Source organism: Macaca fascicularis, chromosome 16 (assembly GCF_037993035.2).
Source record: "Macaca fascicularis isolate 582-1 chromosome 16, T2T-MFA8v1.1".
In the NCBI taxonomy this organism is placed as follows: Eukaryota; Metazoa; Chordata; class Mammalia; order Primates; family Cercopithecidae; genus Macaca; species Macaca fascicularis.
The window spans coordinates 17,984,862-18,007,028 of NC_088390.1; the positions used below are offsets into that span (position 1 = coordinate 17,984,862).

The following is a 22,167-nucleotide window of genomic DNA, read 5'->3' on the forward strand; positions in this document are numbered from 1 at the left end:
GTTCACCCTGGGCACCCTGCCTTCCTTCTCCTCAGAGGCTCCAGCTACGCTGACAGCACAGGGTGCTAAGAGTGGCCTCAGCCTCTCCTCAAATACCAGCCACATACCCATGAGTCTGCAGGCAAATAGCTCACACTGTCAAGTTTCCCTGCTGCTCTTGCTTTACTGCAGGAAGCTACACCCAAAAGTGCTTTGCGATGTGCAGGAGGCAACCAGGACATAACCTGCCCACAGTTATGATCATCCTGGGGCTGACACCACCAATTACCTCTCTTCCTATTCCCCCCACCTCCTACCCCAGCAATTTATACTTGAACTGGAAGCAGCTTCTGTTGGTGGGAACATCTGGGTTGTTTGTTTCCATGGCCTAGCCAGCACTCTCAGCTCTGCACTTCTCTGCCCCGAGCACTCTGGCTGCCCTCCAGCTTGATGGAGGGTCCTGGGGACACATTCTGATTCCAGCACTTTCCAAGCAGACCGTGGTATTTCTCCACATGGAAGGCTGGCAGTTCAGTGTGGCTCTGACCCCTGGGAGACCCTGCCTGCTGGCTTCTGACTGCCAGGGGAAGAAGGGGAGGGAAGATGTCAGGGATGGCGGAGACGTGCAGCCAACCAGCCTGGAGGGCTGTGTCTGTTCACAGCTGTCCACAGTGCTGCCCAGCTCCTGAATCTCCTGTGCTGGAAGGACAGCCTCCCACTGGCACCCAGAGTCATTCTTTTTCTGTTTGATTTATAAGATAGCAGTGAGGGCTAGGAGGCTTGGAGTTGGAACAAAACAGAGGGAAGGAAAACGTCATGGGAAGCAACCTATTTTTGAAAACCGTGAGCTGACGCCAGGAGATTAGGTTCTGTTTGTCTTGGCTGATGGGCTTGTTTAAAAAAAAAAAAAAGAAAAACCAAAAACCAAAAAAAAAAAAAAAAAAAAAACCAAAACCCCCCTCTCCCCCCAACACACAAAGTATTCCTGCTGTCTGGGTCTGCTCTGGCTGTCTGGAAGCATCTTGGCTTTGTTCAACACACCCCCTGCTGCCAGGAGCACGGCTCTATCCAGAGCAAACCCCCCTGTCAGCAGGAATTCCGACGCTGACACAGCACAAAGCTGCCTCAAGAGGCCTTCTCAGTTTCTGGACTGACCTCAGAATCCTGTGCATCTGGGTAACGCCTGGCCGAACCTTCCTGCAGGCTGGGAATGGAGGCCAATGACAATGCATTCAAGGGAAGCCAGGTCCCCCGGAGTGTGGCACATATTCAGCTGCATCTGCTGAGCTGAGGCAAGCCTGGTCTGATGCAGGTGTGTCAGGAGTGAGGTCTGGGAACTAGGGAGAGGCCACTCAGGACTTCTCACTGGGGCTGGGCCAAGGGTACTTGTCTCAGCTTCAAGAGCAGGCTGGTGTAGTTACACGGAGACAAGTTGTTTCCCAGCTGCAAGCTCCTCCGGAGCAGGGACCACAGTTCATGCACCTCTGTGCCCCTAGGACTGTGCTTTGTATTAGGCCTGGAACAGGTCTCCAACCACCCTCAGCCCCATAAGAGCCGATGGTTTTGGAGTAGGAAGGGGGCACAATAAGCAGCAACCTGGGACCAGGACAGGGCCTTCACAGGCGGCACGCATGTGCCAGCAGCAGGGTAAAAGGTGTAGCACTTGGGGACCAAGACTGACAGTGGAGGGCTGGACACCAACAGCAGTATCAACAGCAGCAGCAGGTGTATCATAAGACACTCATGCCAGGTTGCCAAGTCAGTCTGGCTCCTGACCTGTTCCCTCAAGCATCTTGCCTCCCGTTGAAAAGTGTATGGGCCCTTGCAGTTCACAGCATCCTTTTTCCACCCTCCAGAAGGTCACTGCTTCTAAGGGCAGTACCACTGACATTTTCTGCAAATGCCAGGGTCATCTGAGGCTGGCTGTGGTGGAGATCTGGGTACTGGCTCTGGACCTGGCTGCCCTGGGAAACAGGCCTGAGGTAGGGGCCTTGACCCTGGTCTCAGGGCTAGGCTGCAGGCCACCCACTCCTGGACCCCTTTCTGCCATGCCCCTAGATCCATGGGCTGTCCAGAGGTGGGGAGACCAGTGTGCAATGGCCAACCACAATATGCCTGGGAATCCTCACTGTTAGGGAAAAGAACAGGAGCATCACACTTGATCTCAGTCTCAGGATACCTTGCGGGTGAGGTGCCACTAGAAGGGCTCCTGTGCACAGTCAAGGTTGAACAGGCCCTCCTGCAAAACATGATGTTGAGGGACCAAAATACAGATAGAGTACAAGCTCAACTACACTGAAAATAAACCTACAAAAAAGTCAGAAAGAAAAGACATCAAAGCACCTACGGTGGTTATTTATGCTTGGGTCAAAGAAAGTTATTATTTTCTTCTCTGTGCTTTCTCTTTCTTTCTGGCAGCATGTATTCTGCAACTGGCATTTTATAATCGGGAAAAAATATTATTAAGGAATATAAAAAAGAGAGACAATGGTACAGGCTTCTGCCTGTCCGTAGGCAACGTGAGGCTGCGTGTGTGCTGACATGGACTATCAACAACAGAGCCACTGGACCCATCCCACCTCGCCACTGCGTCCCCGGGTGGGATCCTCCAACAGTGTATGGTGGTAGAGCTGCCACCACAGGCCAAGTGCTTCTGCAAGACGACTCACCTGTAGCAACTCCAGATCAGATGAATCCTCCTGTCCAGGGACCATTTCTGTTAACATCTCAGACATGACTTTTGTGTTTCCTCGGACGACGTCCAGTTCACTCCGCAGCCTGGCAATCTGGTGGGGGCCACGAGGAAGGAAAGCAGTAAGGAAAGGTCAGTCAGCCTGCACTTGCAATATCAGAATCAGCTTGCTCCTAGGCTAGTGACAATCCCTCTCACTGGGAGATCTGGGTTGCCTTTCTGAGTGCACACGGCAGAGGCCACCTTCTCATCTCCCTCTGGCCTGCCTGTCAGCTCTGAGAGAGCTGAATGGGCCCTGCTACCAACAGTCTGTTGTGCCTCTCTTAATGTGACACGAAAGCAGTACCACGTAGTGAAGGGCTCAGTGTCAGGAATGCACCAAGCTGGCTCTCTGTCTCGGCTCTCCCACCATGGGAACTTGAGTAGAAGCTGAAGCTCTCAGGGCTTCCGTTCCTGCTCTTTAAAATCCAAGTGCAGGAGGGCAGGAGCTCTGAGATCCCTTCAGAGCTGAGATCCTATTCTACGAAGCTCTGAGTTATAGACTCTGTTCCTAGGAGTTTTATATCTAAACACTAGGATCCTCTGAGAGGCTGGGCAGTGTCAACAGCACTTTTCTGCTGTGGCAAGAATGAGAGAAGAACAGGGGAAGACCACAGGGGAGACACCTTCCCCACCCAGCTCCCTACATGGTAACATAGCCCCTTGAAAAATATCCAAGCTGGCCATCAGCGATCCCAAAGCCTGGACTGGGCCAAGGCCCGAGGCTCCTCTCCAGCAACAGAGACATCAACACTTTCTCCCCTTGCCCTCAGTCCTGTGCCTCAGATCTGCCCCTTCACTCCCTCAACCCCCTCGAAGCATCTGCGGAAACCACAGGGACCTTCCTCGCCCATGGTGAAGTATCACAGAAGAATCTGCATAGAAGTGCTTATTGGTCCCATCACTCAGTGACAAGAGACCAAACAATGCTGGACAGAGGTAAAGAACTGCACACGACACTGAAGGGAGCCCTGGAAGACTCAGCAGCAGCATCCAGAGCCGGACCTGAGCCACTCTGAGCCTTCGTTTCCCCACCTATAGAAAGGTGGCACTAACACCACACCTCACCAGGCTGCTGTGAGGTTCCCATGTGGCGCCTGGCATGCAGCTATGCTCTCTACTACACACGTACGGCCCTTGTTCCTGCTCAAAGGTCCAGAGAGAGGAACTGTAATGTCATTCTTCCTGCACTGTGACCCAGCTTAAGTGACAACTCCTCTGCTCAGTGAAGCCTTTTCTGACTCTCCCCACCCCATTCTGAGGTAGAAGCAACCACTCCCGCTTCCTCGGGTTCCCACTCGCTGTGCCATCTTTCACTATTGCAGCCGTAGCAGCCTCTCCTGTGTGGGTGGGTTCGCTCAGCAGACCCTTAGCTTCTTAGGGCAGGAACTCAGCTGGGTTGTGCTTTATACCCTCAGCATAGACACAGGGACAGGAGACCTCAATCAATGGTCTACCAGGGAGATGGTCTGGGTCCCGAGAGGCTCTTGTCAGCCTCTGGTTCTGTCTGGTGGATGATCCAGGGGTTTTCTTCAAAGTCTTGGTAGAGAGAAGAGGTTTCTGGCTAGGAAGGCCCAGGAAGGCTATGGGTAGCCACCTGGTGGACTCTGAAGCCCTGGGTCCTCTTGGCCAGGCTGGGTACTGACCTGCCTATCTCTGCCTGCATTCAGCTCCCCCAGGGGCAACAGGCCTCAGGGCTCCTGTGCTACCTATGCCCAGACCCTCCAGACCCAGCATCTTATGGCTACTAGGAGGGCCTTCCCGAGCACCTCCCACACTGTGAGTCAGTGAAGGGGCTCAGTAACTGTCCAACTTCAAACATTTTCTGCCTTCCCTCAGAGCAGGAAGGGCACAGTTCTGCCCATAGAAGCAGGGCCAAGAGCCACAGACCTTCCCCACAGCACTTGGGTAGCAGCCACCATGAGGACCTTTTCCATCTGTCAAGCCCACACCTGCCTGGTGGGGTAACAGATCACCTGTTCTACTGATGGGAGACTGGGGTTAAATGTCCTGACTGAAGCCTACAGTGAGCAGCACAGCAGGGGGCTCACACCCAGGCCCTGGGGGCTTCAAGTTCACTCTTCCTCCTCTCTTACTCCCTGCTCAGAGCTAGCAGGGAAGTGTGAGGAACACAACATAACACTGCCCTCCCTACACACACACTGCTTGACCCCTCTGCTACAGTGAGGTTCCACAGTCATGACATTGTCGCAAATAGTAAATAAGAATTTGGTAAATATAGGCCAGGCGCGGTGGCTCAAGCCTGTAATCCCAGCACTTTGGGAGGCCGAGACGGGCGGATCACGAGGTCAGGAGATCGAGACCATCCTGGCGAACACAGTGAAACCCCGTCTTTACTAAAAAAATACAAAAAACTAGCCGGGCGAGGTGGCGGGCGCCTGTAGTCCCAGCTACTCGGGAGGCTGAGGCAGGAGAATGGCGTGAACCCGGGAGGCGGAGCTTGCAGTGAGCTGAGATCCAGCCACAGCACTCCAGCCTGGGCCACAGAGCGAGACTCCGTCTCAACAAAAAAAAAAAAAAAAGAATTTGGTAAATATAAACATTGGAGAGTTTTTTTTTTTTTCCATGTCCGACCAATTCTCAAATTGTAATTGAAATTCTCTGGATTCTTCTAAAGAGTACTCCCCAATTCATCTAAAAAATCCAGCGTGGGGTTAAAACTGCATTAGTTTATCAGGAAGTAACCCGGGAAGGTGGGGAGTGTTTGGGATAAAAGCAGGCTTCTTGTGCTTCAGGAGGGCCTCATTGATCAGGTCACAGGCTTCTGATGGCTGACTTTTTTTATAGGATAGATCTAAGCCTCTGCATGACAGACAAGCCCGTCACAACTCAGCTGCACTTCTATGCTTTTGGCCTCACGTTTTGCCATGGTTTCCTCCCAGATCTGGGCCCTACCTATGTGCCTGCTCTCCAGTCAAGCCACCTGCTGCTCCGAGAGAGCTCTGCGCCTCTGCACCTCTGCCTTACAATGTCATTGCTGAGCATGCGGTCTCACATGACAAAGCCCCACTCCTGTGTCGGGACCCTCTGTGTGTCAGGTCCCCAGTGCCTCCCAGGCACCACTCAACCCTGGGCTCACAACTCTGAGTCCTTGGTTCTGCTCCCCAGCACAGCCTGACCACACTCCACCATGACTGCCTCAGCATTTGTCTCCCCTGGGGATTGAACTCTTCCATCTCTGTGCCCCTGACACCCAGCATAATGCCTGGCTTGGGAGGCCTTTGTAAGTGTCTCCCAGAAAGATGAATAAGGAGAGTCAGCTAGCTTGCCTATGGCCCCGAAGTATGCAAGTACCTGTTCTGAATTGGCTGTGATGGGGCCAGTCACACTCAGAGCCGGGGCCTGCGGTGCGGAGTAGGGAGCAGGAGGCGGCGAGGAATAGGAACCAGCACTTGTCCTCTGCTGTGACTGGGACCTGGGCATGGTCGCGGCTGGATCCACTTCAGGGACACTCTGGCATGGCAACAACAAAGTCCTCTGTTTACCTGGGCTGCCTGCATAGCTGGGCCTGGTACCTACCCCACCCCATGCGGCATTTCCCCAAAGCTGCCCACAGAAGGCTTAAGGCCCTGCTCCACTGCTGCCCGGGTGAGGCTCACAGAACCCCAATGAGCCCAGGCTCTCCATCTGGGAAGTGGGGCTGCCAATGGCTCCTCCCTCTACTTACCTCTCAAGGAGTGTGTGGCAGACAATGAAAGCAACTCCAAAAGGCAGCACCGAGAGTGCTCTGTGAGCCCTCTGGTCATGGTTCTATTATTAAGACCACCTTGGGATCCAAGTGGAGGGAGGGCGGTTATTAAGTTTTGCTAATCACAAATCTTTACTTCGTACCATAAGAATTACTTTTTTGGCCTTTACAAGTAGACTAATATAAATAGTAATTATGTAATTTACCAAATGTTTTTTGTAATTATAGGAACAACAACACTGCTCTCTGTCATTATTAGAAGAGTGAAACAGATTATGTTGATTTCACAAAGCATAGCGCACGGTCTGGAGGGATCATGATGAGAGCAAGCTCTAGAAAGGGCAATCCCTTGGGCTGGGCGCGGTGGCTCATGCCTGTAATCCCAGCACTTTGGGAAGCCAAGGCGGGCGGATCACGAGGTCAGGAGATCGAGACCATCCCGGCTAACACGATGAAACCCCGTCTCTACTAAAAATACAAAAAATTAGCTGGGCGTGGTGGCAGGCACCTGTAGTCCCAGCTACTCGGGAGGCTGAGGTAGGAGAATGGCGTGAACCTGGGAGGTGGAGTGTGCAGTGAGCCAAGATCGCACCACTGCACTCCAGCCTGGGCGAGAGAGCAAGACTCTGACTCAAAAAAAAAAAAAAGAAAAAGAAAAAGAAAAGGCCATCCCTCATGCTTACCCTTTGGGCATCTCAGATGACCACTTGCACATTAAGTCGTGTTCCTATGAGAGACGTGCACAGGTGTGCTGTCCTTCTCAGAGATGGGCAATGGGGGCAGGCAAAGTGACATGTACTGGGATGAGGTGCCTCTCCCAGACCCTGGTGCTTTCCTGGCTCTCCCCCAGGCTAGGAGTGGAGCTGATTCCCAGCCAGTAGAGGGACTAGCTTCCTTGCGAAACCATGAGTGGCATGACCTACATGCTTTTAACCCTGAAGTGCCACGCTGCCCCCTCCATGTTGCTCGAGTTACTGTTGGCACTGTAAAAGCTTTGGTGGGATGCCCCTAAAGGGACCTTCCCAGAGCTTTGATCCCAAGGCTGATGGAATCAAGGATTGAATCCAGAATCAGATCTGGATTGATGCTGAATGCTCACAGCTCAAAATAAATTTTAGATCCATTTGACTTCGTATACTTGAAAAACCAGAAAGCTAATTTTTGCCCCAAGAGTGACATCAAGACCGCTGTATGCTCTGAGGTGCTATGGTGCTCTGAGGGACAACAGGATTCCCACACCAGATTCTAGGGGCCTCTGAAAAGCAAGTGCTAATGACCCTCACAGGATGGCTCCGCCCGAGTAGCCATTTCCATGAAAACCCTGAACTGATCCCTCTATTATACTCTTCCACAGACACTGCTGCCACTTAATCACCAGTCAACCAGCTGTCTCACTCCTGCATGCCCCTTGTTATTAAAAAGGAATGCCCCCAAGCTTTAAGAAAGCATGATGACAAGCTGAATAATTCAAAGGCAGCAGCAGAAGGGTGGCTGCAGCAGCTTGGCTCACCCGTTCTGCAGTAGGTCTTTCTAGAAAGTGCCAGCTGGAAACTTACCCGCTGTGGTGTGTGTATGGGAGACAGAGCGTCCAAGTCTGCCATGGGAAATTCAACCCCTTTCCTCTTCAGCTCCTCATATATGTGCACAACGCCGGTGAGATCAGGACTGCTTCGAAAGGCATCAGCCCATGCCTGGGAGAACAGAAGCCCTGTTAGGAAGCATTTGTCAAGAGCTGCTGTGGTACCTGAAAATCCAAAGTGGCCTAGGTCCTCTCCCTGACACCAATGCTGTCCTACATGCACATGCAAACTGCACTGGCTAAATCCATTCTGTTCCTTCCTTCCGCAACTGCTGCCACGACACAGCTGGTGAAACCCTGGCTTTCAGTGGTGCTGCTGAGCGTGAACAAAAAACACAAAACTTAATTTAGCATGTATTTCCTTGGAGAAGAGACAGAGAAATAACACCTATGCGTTGTGGTGCATCCTAAAAAGCAGGCATTTCCCTAATGGCAAGGAAATCAATTACTGGGGCTGTTTAGCTGCAGGGAGTGGAAGGTGCAGCCTTGTCAGCTCAGTAGGGTGCCTGCCCTCTGTGCAGCAGCACCTCTGCCCTGAGAGCTTCTACTGGTGGAGCTGGGAACCGGCAACAAATTGAGCAGAAAGGAAAGGAGAAATTGATGTGTGACATGAAATAAAGGCTAACTACAGGTTTCCTCAGATCAGAGACAACTAATGCCGAGCTTGTCTAGCCTAGCTCTGTATAGCGCTGCTGCTGGTAGGTGAGATGACTGTGGTTCAAGGGAAGAAGAGCCCATTGGGAGCCAGACCCAGGCCAGACTGGGGAGTTCACCCCCAGGGGTCCTTTTCCCAGACCCAAGCTTCTTCCATGATGTCCGCTGCCAAAAATATCAGCACACATGTGCCCAAATCGAAAAATCCAAAGAAAACATGATCACTAGATTCCCTTCAGTGAAAACATACCACAGAGAGGAAACAGCAAAAATTCAAGTAGATTATCATTTCTGTTGACTCATGAAATTTAAAAATTAAAAAAAAATTCTGGGCCGGGCACAGGGGCTCATGCCTGTAATCCCAGCACTTTGAGAGGCCAAGGCAGATGAATCACGAGGTCAGGAGATCAAGACCATCCTGGCTAACACAGTGAAACTCCATCTCTACTAAAAATACAAAAAAATTAGCTGGGCGTGGTGGTGGGCGCCTGTAGTCCCAGCTACTCAGGAGACTGAGGCAGGAGAATGGCATGAACCTGGGAGGCGGAGCTTGCAGTGAGCCGAGATGGAGCCTGCAGTGAGCCGAGATGGCGCCACTGCACTCTAGCCTGGGCGACAGAGCAAGACTCAGTCTCAAAAAAAAAAAAAAAATTATGTTTTTTGGAAGTCTCAGACTGTATCAAAAAAAGAATATCCAAAGGGCTCCCCAGAAATGTCCCTTCCCATGCTGTCCCATTCACCATACGTACCCAGAGGAGGAGGCAGAGCCTCTTGTGCCCATGACTCCATTGCCAAGTCTGTCACTGTCACAGCATGTAACTGCTTCCCTCACTCCAGCAATGTGGTACAACCAATCCTGAGGCAGCTACAGAAACTCTATCTCTAACCAACAGACCCATTTGAAGTTAAAAGGTCAGTTTCCAAAAAGCCTCCTTAGTTATGACTGATGCATCTCACTTACCAGGAACAGTACTGTCAGCCTGGCTTTCCCTGATGCACTTATTGAATTTGCATGCTCAGGGATTTAAAGCTACTGGATCAGGACAGCCCCTCTTGGTCAACACTCCTTCTGGATTCTGAGAAGGGCCAAAGAAGGTGCCTCACAGAGCACTGTTCTGCCTGGAAGGTCCAGCTGGAAAGTAGGTTGCCCACAGGGAGTGCCTCGGGCCCCGCCCCCACCAGCTGCCATGGCTGCCGTCACCTGGTTCAAAATCCAGCTAAGTCCTGTGACTCCAACCTCAAACTGCCCTAGCATTTTAGTTTAGGGTGTTGACTTTCGGGTCTAAAAACCAGTTTCACAGCCCACTGTGGGAGGCTGGGGAAAAAACACATGGCAGTTTTTCCTGGCACCACTTCATGCCTCTACATGGAACACCGACAGCTCCAGGGACTCCTTTCAATTCATCTAGCTCTCTACCCAAGCCAAATCTGAGATAACAGGAATAAAGATGAAAGAACTATGGCTCTTCTCTCCAGGTGGAGGATACTTCTTGGGGTCCACTTTCTAAGGCACTCTGCTCCCATGTTCACAGAGACAGGCTGCAGCGGGAGGGAAATGCATACCGAAGTTGGGCCAGTCAGATGCTCCTCCTTCCAGGAACTCAGCAGCACTAGGAGCTGGGTTGTTCTCACTGGGTAGGCAGAACTGTCCTCTGTAACTCCAGGGCCATGTGCCAGCACAGGACTGGAAGCAGAGACTGCCTATGTTCTCCAGAAGGAGCAGCTAGAGCGCTCAGAGGTGCAGACGTACAAGAGAGGATTTGGAAGGCCTTCCTGATCTTTTTTGTCCCTTTCCAGGGCTGGGTGACCTGGACTTCTGGGAGACCCTGCCCTGTCATGACAAACTCTTCTCTTTGCCTAGGCAAGCTGGAGTTGACATCTGTTGTTTGCGACCAAATAGTCTTGGCTAATGTACCCGCTTCCCACCTGCCACAATTCCAACCCCTATCTGGGACCTCAGTGCAAACTGGATGAGATGGCTGCTAACAGAGCAGATTATTGAATAGGATTCTGATGCCAATGGAGGAAAAAACAGGGTGCGGGGGCATCTCTGAAGAAATGCAGCTCTGGGTGTCTTTCATCTCTGGGTATCTCCCATTCATATGTGAAAACGTAGAGATGGGAGACATCCAGAGATGCCGTGTGTCCCTAGCATCTTCTTGGGACATGCCTCAATAATTGGGCATGGGTCAGAGCAAGACAGGGTCTTGCTCTGTCCCCCAGGTTGGAGTACAATGGTGGCGCCATCTTGGCTCACTGCAACCTCCGCCTCCAGGCTCAAGCAATCTTCCCACTTTAGCCTCCAGAGTAGCTGGGACTACAAGCACGTGCCACCATGCCTGGCTAATTTTTGTAGTTTTTGTAGAAATGGGGTTTCATCATGTGGCCTAGGCTGGTCTTGAACTCCTGGACTCAAGAGATTCACCCGCCTTGGCCTCCCAAAGTACTGGGGTTACAGACATGAGCCAACTGCACCCAGCCCAGATACCTGTTGAAGGCAGACACCGAGTCCCTCTCACCCTTGCCCAGAGAAGGCAGTCAGTCAACACTTGTCAGGTTAAACTGAATTCAGTTCTCACAGTTACTAAGCATCCTTATTTTACTACTTCAGAGAACAGAGGAAAGATGGCCACTTAGGCTGTCAACAGACTGAAGCGACAGTGACAAAGGAGGGGTGCTGGAAGGCTGACCCAGCTGAGGATACTCCCTAGGGGAGATGTGGTAAGCCTCAGGAGGTCTGGCCACTCTTGGAGCCCTTAACCTGAAGCCTGGGAGCAGCAGAGAGGGTGGGGCAGGCTACCCTCCCCTAAAGCTGCCTTTTCAGAAAGCAAAGTGATGCAGTGGTGTGGGCACACTCTGAGGGCCTGTCACAGGAGCTAGCTGGTTAATGGCCAAGTGGCCAGCTCACTGGAAGCCTTCTTTTCCTGCCTGTGGCTACAAGATTAGGGGCTTGGAAGACCCAGAGGAAGGTCTAATGAGGAGAAAAAAGGAAAGAGATCAATTCAGATCTCCTTCATTCCTTTGGACTGTATACAAAACCCCAGACTAAAACCAGACACAAACATAAACCATATCCTATTCATTTCTGTATCCCTTAAAGTTTTGACAAAGCTTTGAATCATCAAATTTCAGACCAATAAACCATGGCTGATTTAAACTATAGGCTCTGGGATGCCTTTGGATAGAAGAGAGCTTCTGTCAGCTCCTGCTTACGCCCCAAGACCAGACTTCCTATTCCCAGTGACAGGGTCCCCAGGGAGCTGCTGTCCACACAGAATCTGGCCAGAGTCCAGCTACCAGGCTCTGATGTCTTCAAAGAACACACATCTCCAGCTTCTCCTGTCCCCACTCCCATCCCCACCTCAGTCAGCTCACTTTCTTCAGTGGAAAGAAAGTATTTTTAGACTATTGCCGGGGCATGGGGAGGGGGCCAGGGAGGCATGACCACACTGAGGTGACTCTGCCAGGATGACTCCATTTCTGCTCCTGAAAACAATTTCAAGGGAAAGGCTCAGGGAAGGCATAGAGTGGGGGCATCCTTTTTGTCTTCTCAACAAACGGGGCTTAATGTGAGCAAACAAAAAGGAACACAAGCCAAAACACCAGCCAAGGCATGAGGTGAAAACGTCGGAGTGAAGCTGAAAGCTGTCAGAAGTGAAGTCTTTGGTACCCCGGGGGTAGGAGTGAGTGTCAGCAAGCTACTAACCAGGCTGCACCACTCTCAATGTGTCTCTCCTCCCATCCTCCCAGGAAGACCGGCTCCATCCAGAAAGGCAGACCCTGTGGTGAGGGTAAGCCGACTGAGCCCTCGCACCTGTTGGTAAAAGGTCCCAGAACCATGCTGCTGGGTCTGGCTTTTGGCGGGTTGAGGGGGACGGGGTGGCTACGGATGGCTGGAGGGCAGCCAGAAGACAGAAAGCCCCCATACGGGAAGGGAAGCAGTGCAGTGGGGGAAGGAGGGGTAGGCATCAGCTGGATTCTCTTTGCAGTTGGCCAGGGTGCTACTGATGGTAAACGTGCCACTGGGTAGGCTGACCATGCCTGCGAATGGCACTCTGAAAGGGAATCAGAAGGTGGGCTGGGGGCAGGCAGATGTGCACGGATGACCTCTATCACCCATTTCCCTATAGGCACAGGGAGACTTTGGAAAAGCTAGTGTGGAGCCCAACCTCCCCCTTCCCCTCAATCTGGCTGCGGCTCTGCTTCCACCATCCCCAGGGCAACCAAAGGGGCAGTGGGCTTTGGCCAGCAGCTGGTAATCAGAGCCATGAGTTCTACCTCTGCCAGGACCCCCAACCATGCCTCATAGGCAGAAGGTGTTAGGGAAGCACATCTGTGTGGCCCCTTTACCTTGAAAGCTTTTCAAGTGCTAACACATTCAATCTACTTTTCCAGAATGGAAAGGTTAAGGCTGTAGCCCACTCCACCCCCAACCCACAAACAGTCAAAAGCCAGTTTAAGTCTTTCCTGGCTGGGCCCTTGCCCTCTGTCATCTGCAAACCTTCGTTTTTCCAGTTAAACTGCTGGCTCCCTGAGGGTAGGGCCAGGACTGACCCTGCCCCACTTCTCTGAAGAGCACCAAGAAGCATCCTGACACCACGATGGGGCAGAGGAGTCTGTTGCTGCTCTGGCACCCCACACTTAGCTGAACCTCCTCTAAGCCTAGCCGCATTGATATGAGAGCTGCTACCTATTCACAGGCTGGCAAGGCAGCCAGTGACCTGTCACCTCCAACCCCATTTTTGTCTCATGGTGGGAGCAGCACTTTCTCTCCTGGGGGAATTGTCAGAGTCTCTGGGGGAGCCTTAAGGTTTTCTAAAGTATATTCAACATGCAAACAAAAGTACTTTCTTTCTCAAAGGGGCTAAAAAAAGGTTGACCCAATGCAATACTACTCCATGCTCTAATGAAGAAGATTGAAAACAGGGTATGTGGGTGAGGATGTGAAGCAACTAACACTCTTGGGTGCTGGTGACCGAGGACACCCAAGAGCCCCATGGAGGCCATTCCCCACCACCCAGCAACCTCATACCTCAGTATAAGGTGGATACATGTGAAATTGCTAATATTTGGCCATTTTTGACCAACAAAGATGGCACTTTCACATATTCAACTTAATATATTCCCATTAAAAAGGAATATATATGCTCAACAAAAGTCAAGTGCTAGATGCTCATAGCAGCATTTTTCACAGTAGCCCTACACTGCAAACACCAAGTCCCCATTAACAGTGGGAGGAGTAAAGAAACTGCAGCGTGTTCACACAATAGGACTTGGTACAGCAATGGGAATAAAAGACCTAGAATCACAGGCAATAATGTGTGTGATACCCACAAACACAGCAGAGGCAACAGAGCACTCTGGACGAAGTTCAGGAACAGAGAAGACTCGTCTATGCTGTGAGAGCTCAGGCAAGTGATCATCCGGAAGGTGGGAGGTTTTGGGTATGTTCATATTCTGTTACCAGATGCAGGGGCTGGTTACATGTTCAGTTTGTGAAAATTTATCAAGTTGTACACACTTTTATGTGTGATTTCCTGTATATATAATTCAATTAAAAGTTAAAAAAAAAAAAGAAAGGGCTAGGGATTCTGTTTATTCTATTGGTTCCCCCTGTTACAGAAGCCAAGCCACCCACAGCTGAATGCTGCCTGCTGTCCTCTGCTGGGCAGCCGTTACCAAAGGCGAGAGCTCTTCAGGAACACTGCAAATCCGGAGAGGAAGAACACTCTCCAGCTGGGTTATCAACCCCCATCTAGGAGTAGCACCCTTATCTGAAGCCCATGCTTTTCACAGCTGGATCAGGAAACTGTGTCCAGTCAGGCAGAAGCTTGCAAGGCATCTCAAGGCCCCATTCTGCTCAGGTCCCCGTGGCCAGCACACACTGCTACTGCCAGGCCAGCAGGGGGAGGCCTCAGAACATGGTGCTGGTCACGTCACACCATGGGCTGATCTCATGGGCTCAGGGTTGAGAGCAGACAGGCAAGAACCCCAAGTTCCATTTTACAGATAAGGTGGCAAATGCCCACATAAATTACTACACCTGTCTGAGGTTTGCAGCAGGGGTGGGTGAAAGCTGGGAGGAGCTGGAATGTGTGGAGGGGTGATCCTGAATGGAAAGCTTGGAGGTGAGGGCAGGGTGTGCGAGGACAGGCATCCTTGGGGTAGAGGCGTGGGCCACAGTCAGTGAAGAAGGCTGTGTCTGCCCTCAGCCATGGTCCCTACACAGTCAGCAGGGGCAGTGTAGTCCACACCCCTTGTGATAGCTGTGCTTGCCATGGGGTGGGCTGGCCACCCCGAGGCCCAGACAGGCCTCGGGGTCAGAAAGGACAGGACGTGCTTTGTGAGAAGAAGCCACAATTTGTTTTCCTAACATGAATTCCTGGAGGTGTTGAGGTAGGGGAGTGCAGCCCCAGAAGGAAGGGCTGTGGTAGGGTGGGGTATATGGGGAAGGTAAAGTACACGCACGTGTGCACGTGCACGCGTGCATGTGTGTGTGTGTCAGAGAGAGAGAGAGAGAGAAAGAAGGACATTGGGTGGGCAGAATGGGGGCGAGGGACAACCCTAGGGGAAACATGGGAAGGCCTCCCAGAGCTCCTCAGAATTAACTACATTCACTCATTCATTATAAAGAAATACTGAACACCCGCTCTACACATTACACTGCTCTAGATCCTGGGGACATGATGTCCCTGGGTTCTTAGGGAAAGAAGAGTGAGGCAAACAAAATAAATGTTAGCAAAGCCAGTCTTGAAGACCACAAAAAAGGATGATGTGAGACAGAGAGGGTGTGTGCTTAAAACCAGTGGGAGGCCTCCGAGGCACATGTGAATGAGGAGGAGTCACTGCTCTGAAAGCTGGGGAAGGACGTTTCAGGCAGAGGGAAGTGAGCACAGGGAATGGACAGAGGCTCCTCTCCAGCTGCACACCTGACCCATCTGAGAGCCCGGACTGCCCTGGCACTCCACTTTCTGAATTCTCCGCTGCCTCTGCCTGGCTGCCTCCCTGTGGCCTTGCTGGAGCTCCATGCCCAGTCCTGGGTTGGTCTCTCCTCTTGGCTCCCGCAGGCCCTTGTCTTGCGTCTGCCACGGCACTAATCACTCAGGCTGGATGTGCCTGTTGACTTACGTGCCTTCTGCCCTGTCACCACGTGCTCTGTCTAAAACCCAGGTCTGCATACACCCCAGCACAGAGCCCTTCGATGGCTTCCCACTGCCTACAGGACCAAGCACGGCTCCTCAGCATGATGGCCACTGGCCTCTGGGCATCCTTCTGGCCCCATCTCCTGCCTGCTCCCCCGCCCCAAGCCCTGCCCCCAACATTCTTCATTACACCGCCTTCCCCACATAGTGGTCTTTACAACGTATCCACAAATTCCTTGATCCTCCTTTCTTCAAGAGATGGAGTTTATTTCCCCTACTCTTAGGCTAGGCCTGGTGACTCCCTTCTAACAAATAGAACATAACAGAAAAGATGGTAAGTGACTTCCAAGGCTAGGTCATCAAGACCTAATCTTGATGTCCACGTGGTGATAAACTCAGGTCTCTTGATAATAGTCATCAAGGAACTGAGGCTTCCTGCCAACAGCCGTGTGGGTGCACCATGGTGGAAGTGGAACCTCCAGCTATAGTCGAGCCTTCAGACAATGCAACCTCAAGAGAGACTCCAAGCCAGAATTGCCCAGCCAGCTGCTCCTGAATTCCTGGCCCACAGAAACTAAGAGATAATGAACATTTTCTGTTTGAAACTACGTTTTGAGGTAATTTCGTAACAGAGCAAGTGATAACAAATACAACCCAAATATGCCAACTGCTCTCTTTGATGCATCTGGGCCTTTGCACATGCTATTCTCCCTGCCTGTGATGTCTCCCACACTGACTTTTCTACCAAACTCCCCATCATTCTTCAGGGTCCAACAGAAATGTCATCTCCTCAGTGAAACATCCCTTAAAACCATCCCCAGTCCCCCACCTTGCTCTGCCTGACCCAGAGTTGGCCCCTGCCCTGTGACCTCACCAAACCCGCATGTAGCTCCAACATGTTTCCTCCTACTCCACGTTTTCTCAGAGGCCTGTTGAGGCCACCCTACCTGACTTTGTGGGCAGCAGAGGGACGGCACCCAGAAAGCTTCAGGAAGGCTCTGTCAACTGGCTGGAGAGCCATCAATTAGAATTTCATTCCAGTGGGATGATAATGTTTTTTAAAGTATTTTGCACCAAATATTTAAATGTAGAAGCCCCCATCTTTTTCCTCCAAATGGTGGGAGAGCATGAGGACTCATAAATAAGAGACTTCATCTTACTCTGTCCCAACAAATTGGGCAAGGGGTCCAACCTACCTGGATCAGAGCAAGCACTTTGTCCTGTACAATGGTGGGAGGGTTGTTCTTGGGAGAGATAATTTTGACCAGAACACTGTCGATGAAATCTCGGTTGGCCACAAGGATGTGGAAGCGGTGGCCACAGTTCTTCACACATGTCTCCAGCACCTGATGTGGGGAGGGAAGGAGAGGGGTCACCCCAGTGGGAGCTGGAGAAGACACTGGGAACTGAGGAGCGCAGCTGAGTTTCCACCACCCGCTCTGTCTTGCTCCTAGATCAGCTTTCTGACACGTCTCCTCCAGAGCCAAACCTGCATGGCACACGCATTCCCACACTCCATTCTCCAGGGATGACAGCAGGCCCTTACTGACTGAAGTCTCCTGTCCCTGCACAATAATCAGGCAATTAGTTGGTAATTGAGGCACCAGTTTTGCATGAGAAGGATGCTAGTGTTTTAATGGGATCAAAATGACTGAGCGGTCCCTGAAAATTAGCATTTTAACTCCTCTCTCTGGGCCTCTGGGTATGAGGCATTAGCCAATGGGACATGGGCTCTGTCACAAGAGGAGGCTGCTATGACAGCTTGAATTGCTTCATGAGTTACTGGCCCTTATATGTGAGAAAGCAAATGCACACACACATCCCCCACTCAACCCTGCTTCTGCAACCAAAATTGGCAATGACAAAGGATTTTCCACTCTTGACAAATGGTTTATGAACCTCAGCTGCCAGGTGACTTTAATGTCCATGTTCGATTCAGACCCTGCCTGCTCCTCCCTTATCTGGGAAAACGAGTGACACAGGCTTTAGCTGCTCAGAAAAGCCAGCATACTGGTTATGGCCAGATGGTCAGTGAGGGCTCGAATCTCAGCTCTACCACTTTCTCCCTGAATGGCCCAGGACAGATCTTTCTGAGCCTCAGCATCCTCATCTGTAAAGCAGAGATGATGAGCTCTCCTTTGCAAGACAGTTGGAAAGATTAGCAAGAATACATTTAAAGCATAAGCCAGCCGTAGTGGCTCATGTCTGTAATCCCAGCACTTTCTGAGGCCGAGGTGGGCAGATCACCTGAGGTCAGGAGTTCAAGACCAGCCTGGTCAACATCGTGAAGCCCTGCCTCTACTACAAATACAAAAACTACCCAGGCTTGGTGGCACATGCCTGTAATCCCAGCTACTTGGGAGGTTGAGGCAGGAGAATCGCTTGAACCTGGGAGGCAGAGGTTGCAGTGAGCCGAGATCATGCCATTGCACTCCAGCTCAGGAAACAGAACAAAACTCTGTCTCAAAAACATACATACATACATACATAAAATAATGCACCTAGCAAAGCATCCTGTATAGGGGAGGTGCCCAATAACTGATGACCATGATTACGTGATTACATGATTACTATTCAGAAGGCTGCTGTACACACGAGGAAGAGGATGGCCTCTTATCCTCCCATAGGACAGGTGTGTAGCCTCTTGGAATTCGGAGGTACTAACTGGGAGGAGCTCTCTGAACTTCCCAGCACTCTGTAAACCAACGCATAGGATTACCTAGCCCTTCCCATGCCACCAGCCCCCAGTGCCACAGTCTGCTAACTGGGGAATGCCTCCTCAAAACGATGTCACCAGCAACAGGGAACATTTCTGACTACCTCAGTTATTTTCATTTGCTCAAACTAATCCAACCACTAGTTAACTTCTGCAGTCATCCCACAGGGCTGGGTCCAAGCAATTGGGCTTTACCTGGACAAATCACAGCCGTAAAGAAAGGTCCATAACTGGAACACTGACTGAATGTGACTATATGCCAGGCACCATGAGAGATCCTTCCATAACATATGGAATGTTATCCAATTCTCACAACTAATTACTTCTCCTTAAGTGGACCTTAATATCCCATGTTTTAGAGTTAAGCGGTTTAGAAAGATGAAGACATTGATCTAGGTACAAATTGTCAGTCAGTGCCAGAAGGAGCACAGAAGCTGTGATCAGCCTTCTCTGGAGCCCCAGTCTCCCTACCCACCTTGAGGCCACAGTGCCATCCGTCCCTCACAGCTTTCCTCCAAGCAGCCACATCAGCTGAGAGTGCCTCAGATGACAAGCAACATGTGTTAGCTTTACAGTTCCCTCATTTGGTCCTTGAAATAACCCTGTAAGGTGGGAACCATCCCATTTTAGAGATGGGGAAGCAGAGGATCAGAGGTACCATGTAACTTAACCTAGGAGGCCAAAGCTGGGAATCCCATGCCAGGCAGCTCGCAGCCAGCCAGAATCGTTCCTTGCCTCGCTGCTGGCTGCACCTTAGGAGGCCCCGGGTTCCTGTGGGCTTGCCAAGGAAGACTCTGGAGGTTGGCACCCTCAGGGCCTCTGAGCAACCATAGGTTTTACTGAGCCAAGGAGGCATTTTCCTTTCTGAGTCTCTGCTTGTGCCTGATTCTGGTAACCATGAGGTAACTGGCATTCACTCTCTCGCAGTGATCCATGGGGGCACTGAGATGAACCAGAGGGGTTCTTTCTGCCTTCAAGGGCCTTACAGGCACCCTTCTCTCTAGGATTCTCTAAAACCTTCCTCCCAACTCAGGCAGTGGGGTGTTGGGGTCAAGGCAGATGGGAAGAAGTATGCTTTATTTTGTGAGAAGCAGGTGGGAAAGGCGAGGCTGCAATTGTGAGTAGGAAAGAGAATTGGAAAAAGAGGCATAGGTCTGAGGAGTGGGGCAGCTTGGGGCTCCACTCCACTCTCAGAGCAGCAGTGGGCAGGAACCACGGCCTGCCTTTAGGGAAATACATGCTTAGTTTCTCCTGCACAGCAGTCCTCAAGGTCAGTGTGTTCCAGCCTGGCCTTGGAAGTGTGCTGGACAGAGATGCACGTGTCACAGAGCAGCCCCAAAGCCTATCTGAGCAGGAGATATAGGAGGTCCTCCCTGGGCTGGCAAGAGCCACTTTAGGCCACCCTGCCAAATAGGACTATGGCAGATTTGTCCCTATGGGTTGAAAGGCATGAAACATACAGTGGTAATTTTTCAGAATGAAGCCAAAAGCCATGGAGAAAGCAAAAGGGGCCTCTAAGCAATCAGAAATGATGTTTAAGTCCACAAACGAAGACACAAGCAGAGAGCCCCTCAGGGCTTCTTACTAACTTATTTTGGGTAAATATTAACAATCTTGGTGGGTACAGATATGAAGTCAGGAAGGGGCCACAGGAAACAGGAGGACTGAAAGAGACTAACAGAGTAAGTGAAGCCCTATCAGCAGACGCGAGACCATGCAAAGTGCACTAGGATGGGGCCTCGGACGCAGCCCTGCGCATTTCACAGGCCTCCCAAAGGCATGGCTGGGTTTATAGTGAAGACCTAACCCACAGGAAAGGTCAAAGTGTCAAAGAGTGTCCATCATGCCCTGCTAGAGGAAGGCAAGTAAACGCAGAGTTCACTTTAGAAAGATTTTCGGCCGGGCGCGGTGGCTCAAGCCTGTAATCCCAGCACTTTGGGAGGCCGAGACGGGCAGATCACGAGGCCAGGAGATCGAGAGACGATCCCGGCTAACACGGTGAAACCCCGTCTCTACTAAAAAATACAAAAAAACTAGCCGGGCGAGGTGGCGGGCGCCCGTAGTCCCAGCTACTCGGGAGGCTGAGGCAGGAGAACGGCGTAAACCCGGGAGGCGGAGCTTGCAGTGAGCTGAGATCCGGCCACTGCACGCCAGCCTGGGCAACACAGCGAGACTCCGTCTCAAAAAAAAAAAAAAAAAAAAAGAAAGATTTTCATCCAACATGATTACCATGAAGTTGGGTGTGTAAATGGAGAAGTTTTAGATAGCAGTAAAATGCCCTGACATATTAGAGCTAATTCCCTGGTGATATGAGTTATTGAAAGCCATTCGTTGTGGGCATCACTCCTGGTTTAGTGAATGCTGTGGTTCAAATTCTGAGAAAATAAATAAATAAAAGCTTTAATTCCCTATTTCTCAACCAGTCTTTTCTCCTTTATTATTCAAATCCCAATTCCCTGGCAAAACTCTCTTAATAAGTTTTGGGGTTTCGCTTGGGCAAAAAATCCAAACAGGTTCTCTGCTTTAAAAGGAAACATAGTTGTTTTGGAAAAATAGCCTACTATTTCAAAGCCCCAGAGAAGTCGACCTGGTGACCTGTTACAGTTTCTATTTTAAGAACTCACTGTGGCCCAGATTTTGCCACATCTGAAAAACTGTTAGTTCTCAAGACAGAAATAACACCTGAAGTCGTCTTTAAATTCTCTGACAGCTTTGGTAAGGGCAAAAATCTGGTCTGTTCCTTTCTGAAAAAAATCACTTGGCTGACTTTTTCAAGAGTCTTTGTAGATATTTTCAGTTTTTACCCCATGCGAAAGACCACTTTACGGTGGCAATCCATAGCTCGGTACCTCACCAGCTGTGAAGGCTGAGTAAACCTCCAGACCTCTCTGAGCCTCAGTTTCCTCATCTGTATGAGGGGGATAGTGAAATCTCTTTTGAATGGTGGTTGTAAACATCTTCATTAATGTCCAAAAAGCTCAGCACAGACCCAGGCAGGGGCAGGGGCAGGTACTCAATAGGTGGAACTTTTTTTTTTTAAAGACATAGGCTCGGCTGGGCGCGGTGGCTCAAGCCTGTAATCCCAGCACTTTGGGAGACGGAGACGGGCGGATCACAAGGTGAGGAGATCGAGACCATCCTGGCTAACACGGTGAAACCCCGTCTCTACTAAAAAATACAAAAAACTAGCTGGGCGAGGTGGTGGGCGCCTGTAGTCCCAGCTACTCGGGAAGCTGAGGCAGGAGAATGGCGTAAACCCGGGAGGCGGAGCTTGCAGTGAGCTGAGATCCGGCCACTGCACTCCAGCCTGGGCGACAGAGCCAGACTCCGTCTCAAAAAAAAAAAAAAAAAAAAAAAGACATAGGCTCACTCTGTTGCCCAAGCTGGAGTGCAGTGGTGCAATCTCAGCTCACTGCAACCTCCACCTCCTGAGTTCAAGCGATTCTCCTGTCTCAGACTCCTGAGTAGGTGGGACTACAGGCATGCACCACCATGCCTGGCTAATTTTTGTAGTTTTAGTAGAGACGGAGTTTCACTATGTTGGCCAGGCTGGTCTTGAACTCCTGACCTTGTGATTGTCCTGCTTCGGCCTCCCAAAGTGCTGGGATTACAGGCATGAGCCACCGTGCCTGGCCAACATTTTTATAAAGAGGAAAC

The 22,167-nt window shown here is 51.0% G+C and overlaps 1 protein-coding gene across 16 annotated transcripts in view; it reads right to left on the reverse strand.

Annotated features, from left to right (window-relative positions):
* Window positions 1–22,167, reverse strand: part of TOM1L2 (target of myb1 like 2 membrane trafficking protein) — a 132,062-nt gene that overhangs the window by 33,494 nt on the left and 76,401 nt on the right. For 11 of the 16 annotated variants that reach the window (XR_012425328.1, XR_012425327.1, XM_074018713.1 and 8 more), the window contains 4 exons: window positions 16,991–17,140; window positions 7,976–8,110; window positions 6,026–6,184; window positions 2,649–2,765 (listed from right to left, as the gene is read on the reverse strand). Coding sequence is in view for 14 of the 16 variants with exons in the window: in XM_074018713.1 (XP_073874814.1) it covers window positions 2,649–2,765; window positions 6,026–6,184; window positions 7,976–8,110; window positions 16,991–17,140 (561 nt within the window). In the remaining 2 variants the exon portion in view is untranslated. The remainder of the gene's footprint in view (window positions 1–2,648; window positions 2,766–6,025; window positions 6,185–7,975; window positions 8,111–16,990; window positions 17,141–22,167) is intronic. The other 5 variants (XM_074018714.1, XM_045376253.3, XM_074018712.1 and 2 more) reach the window with 1 other exon arrangement.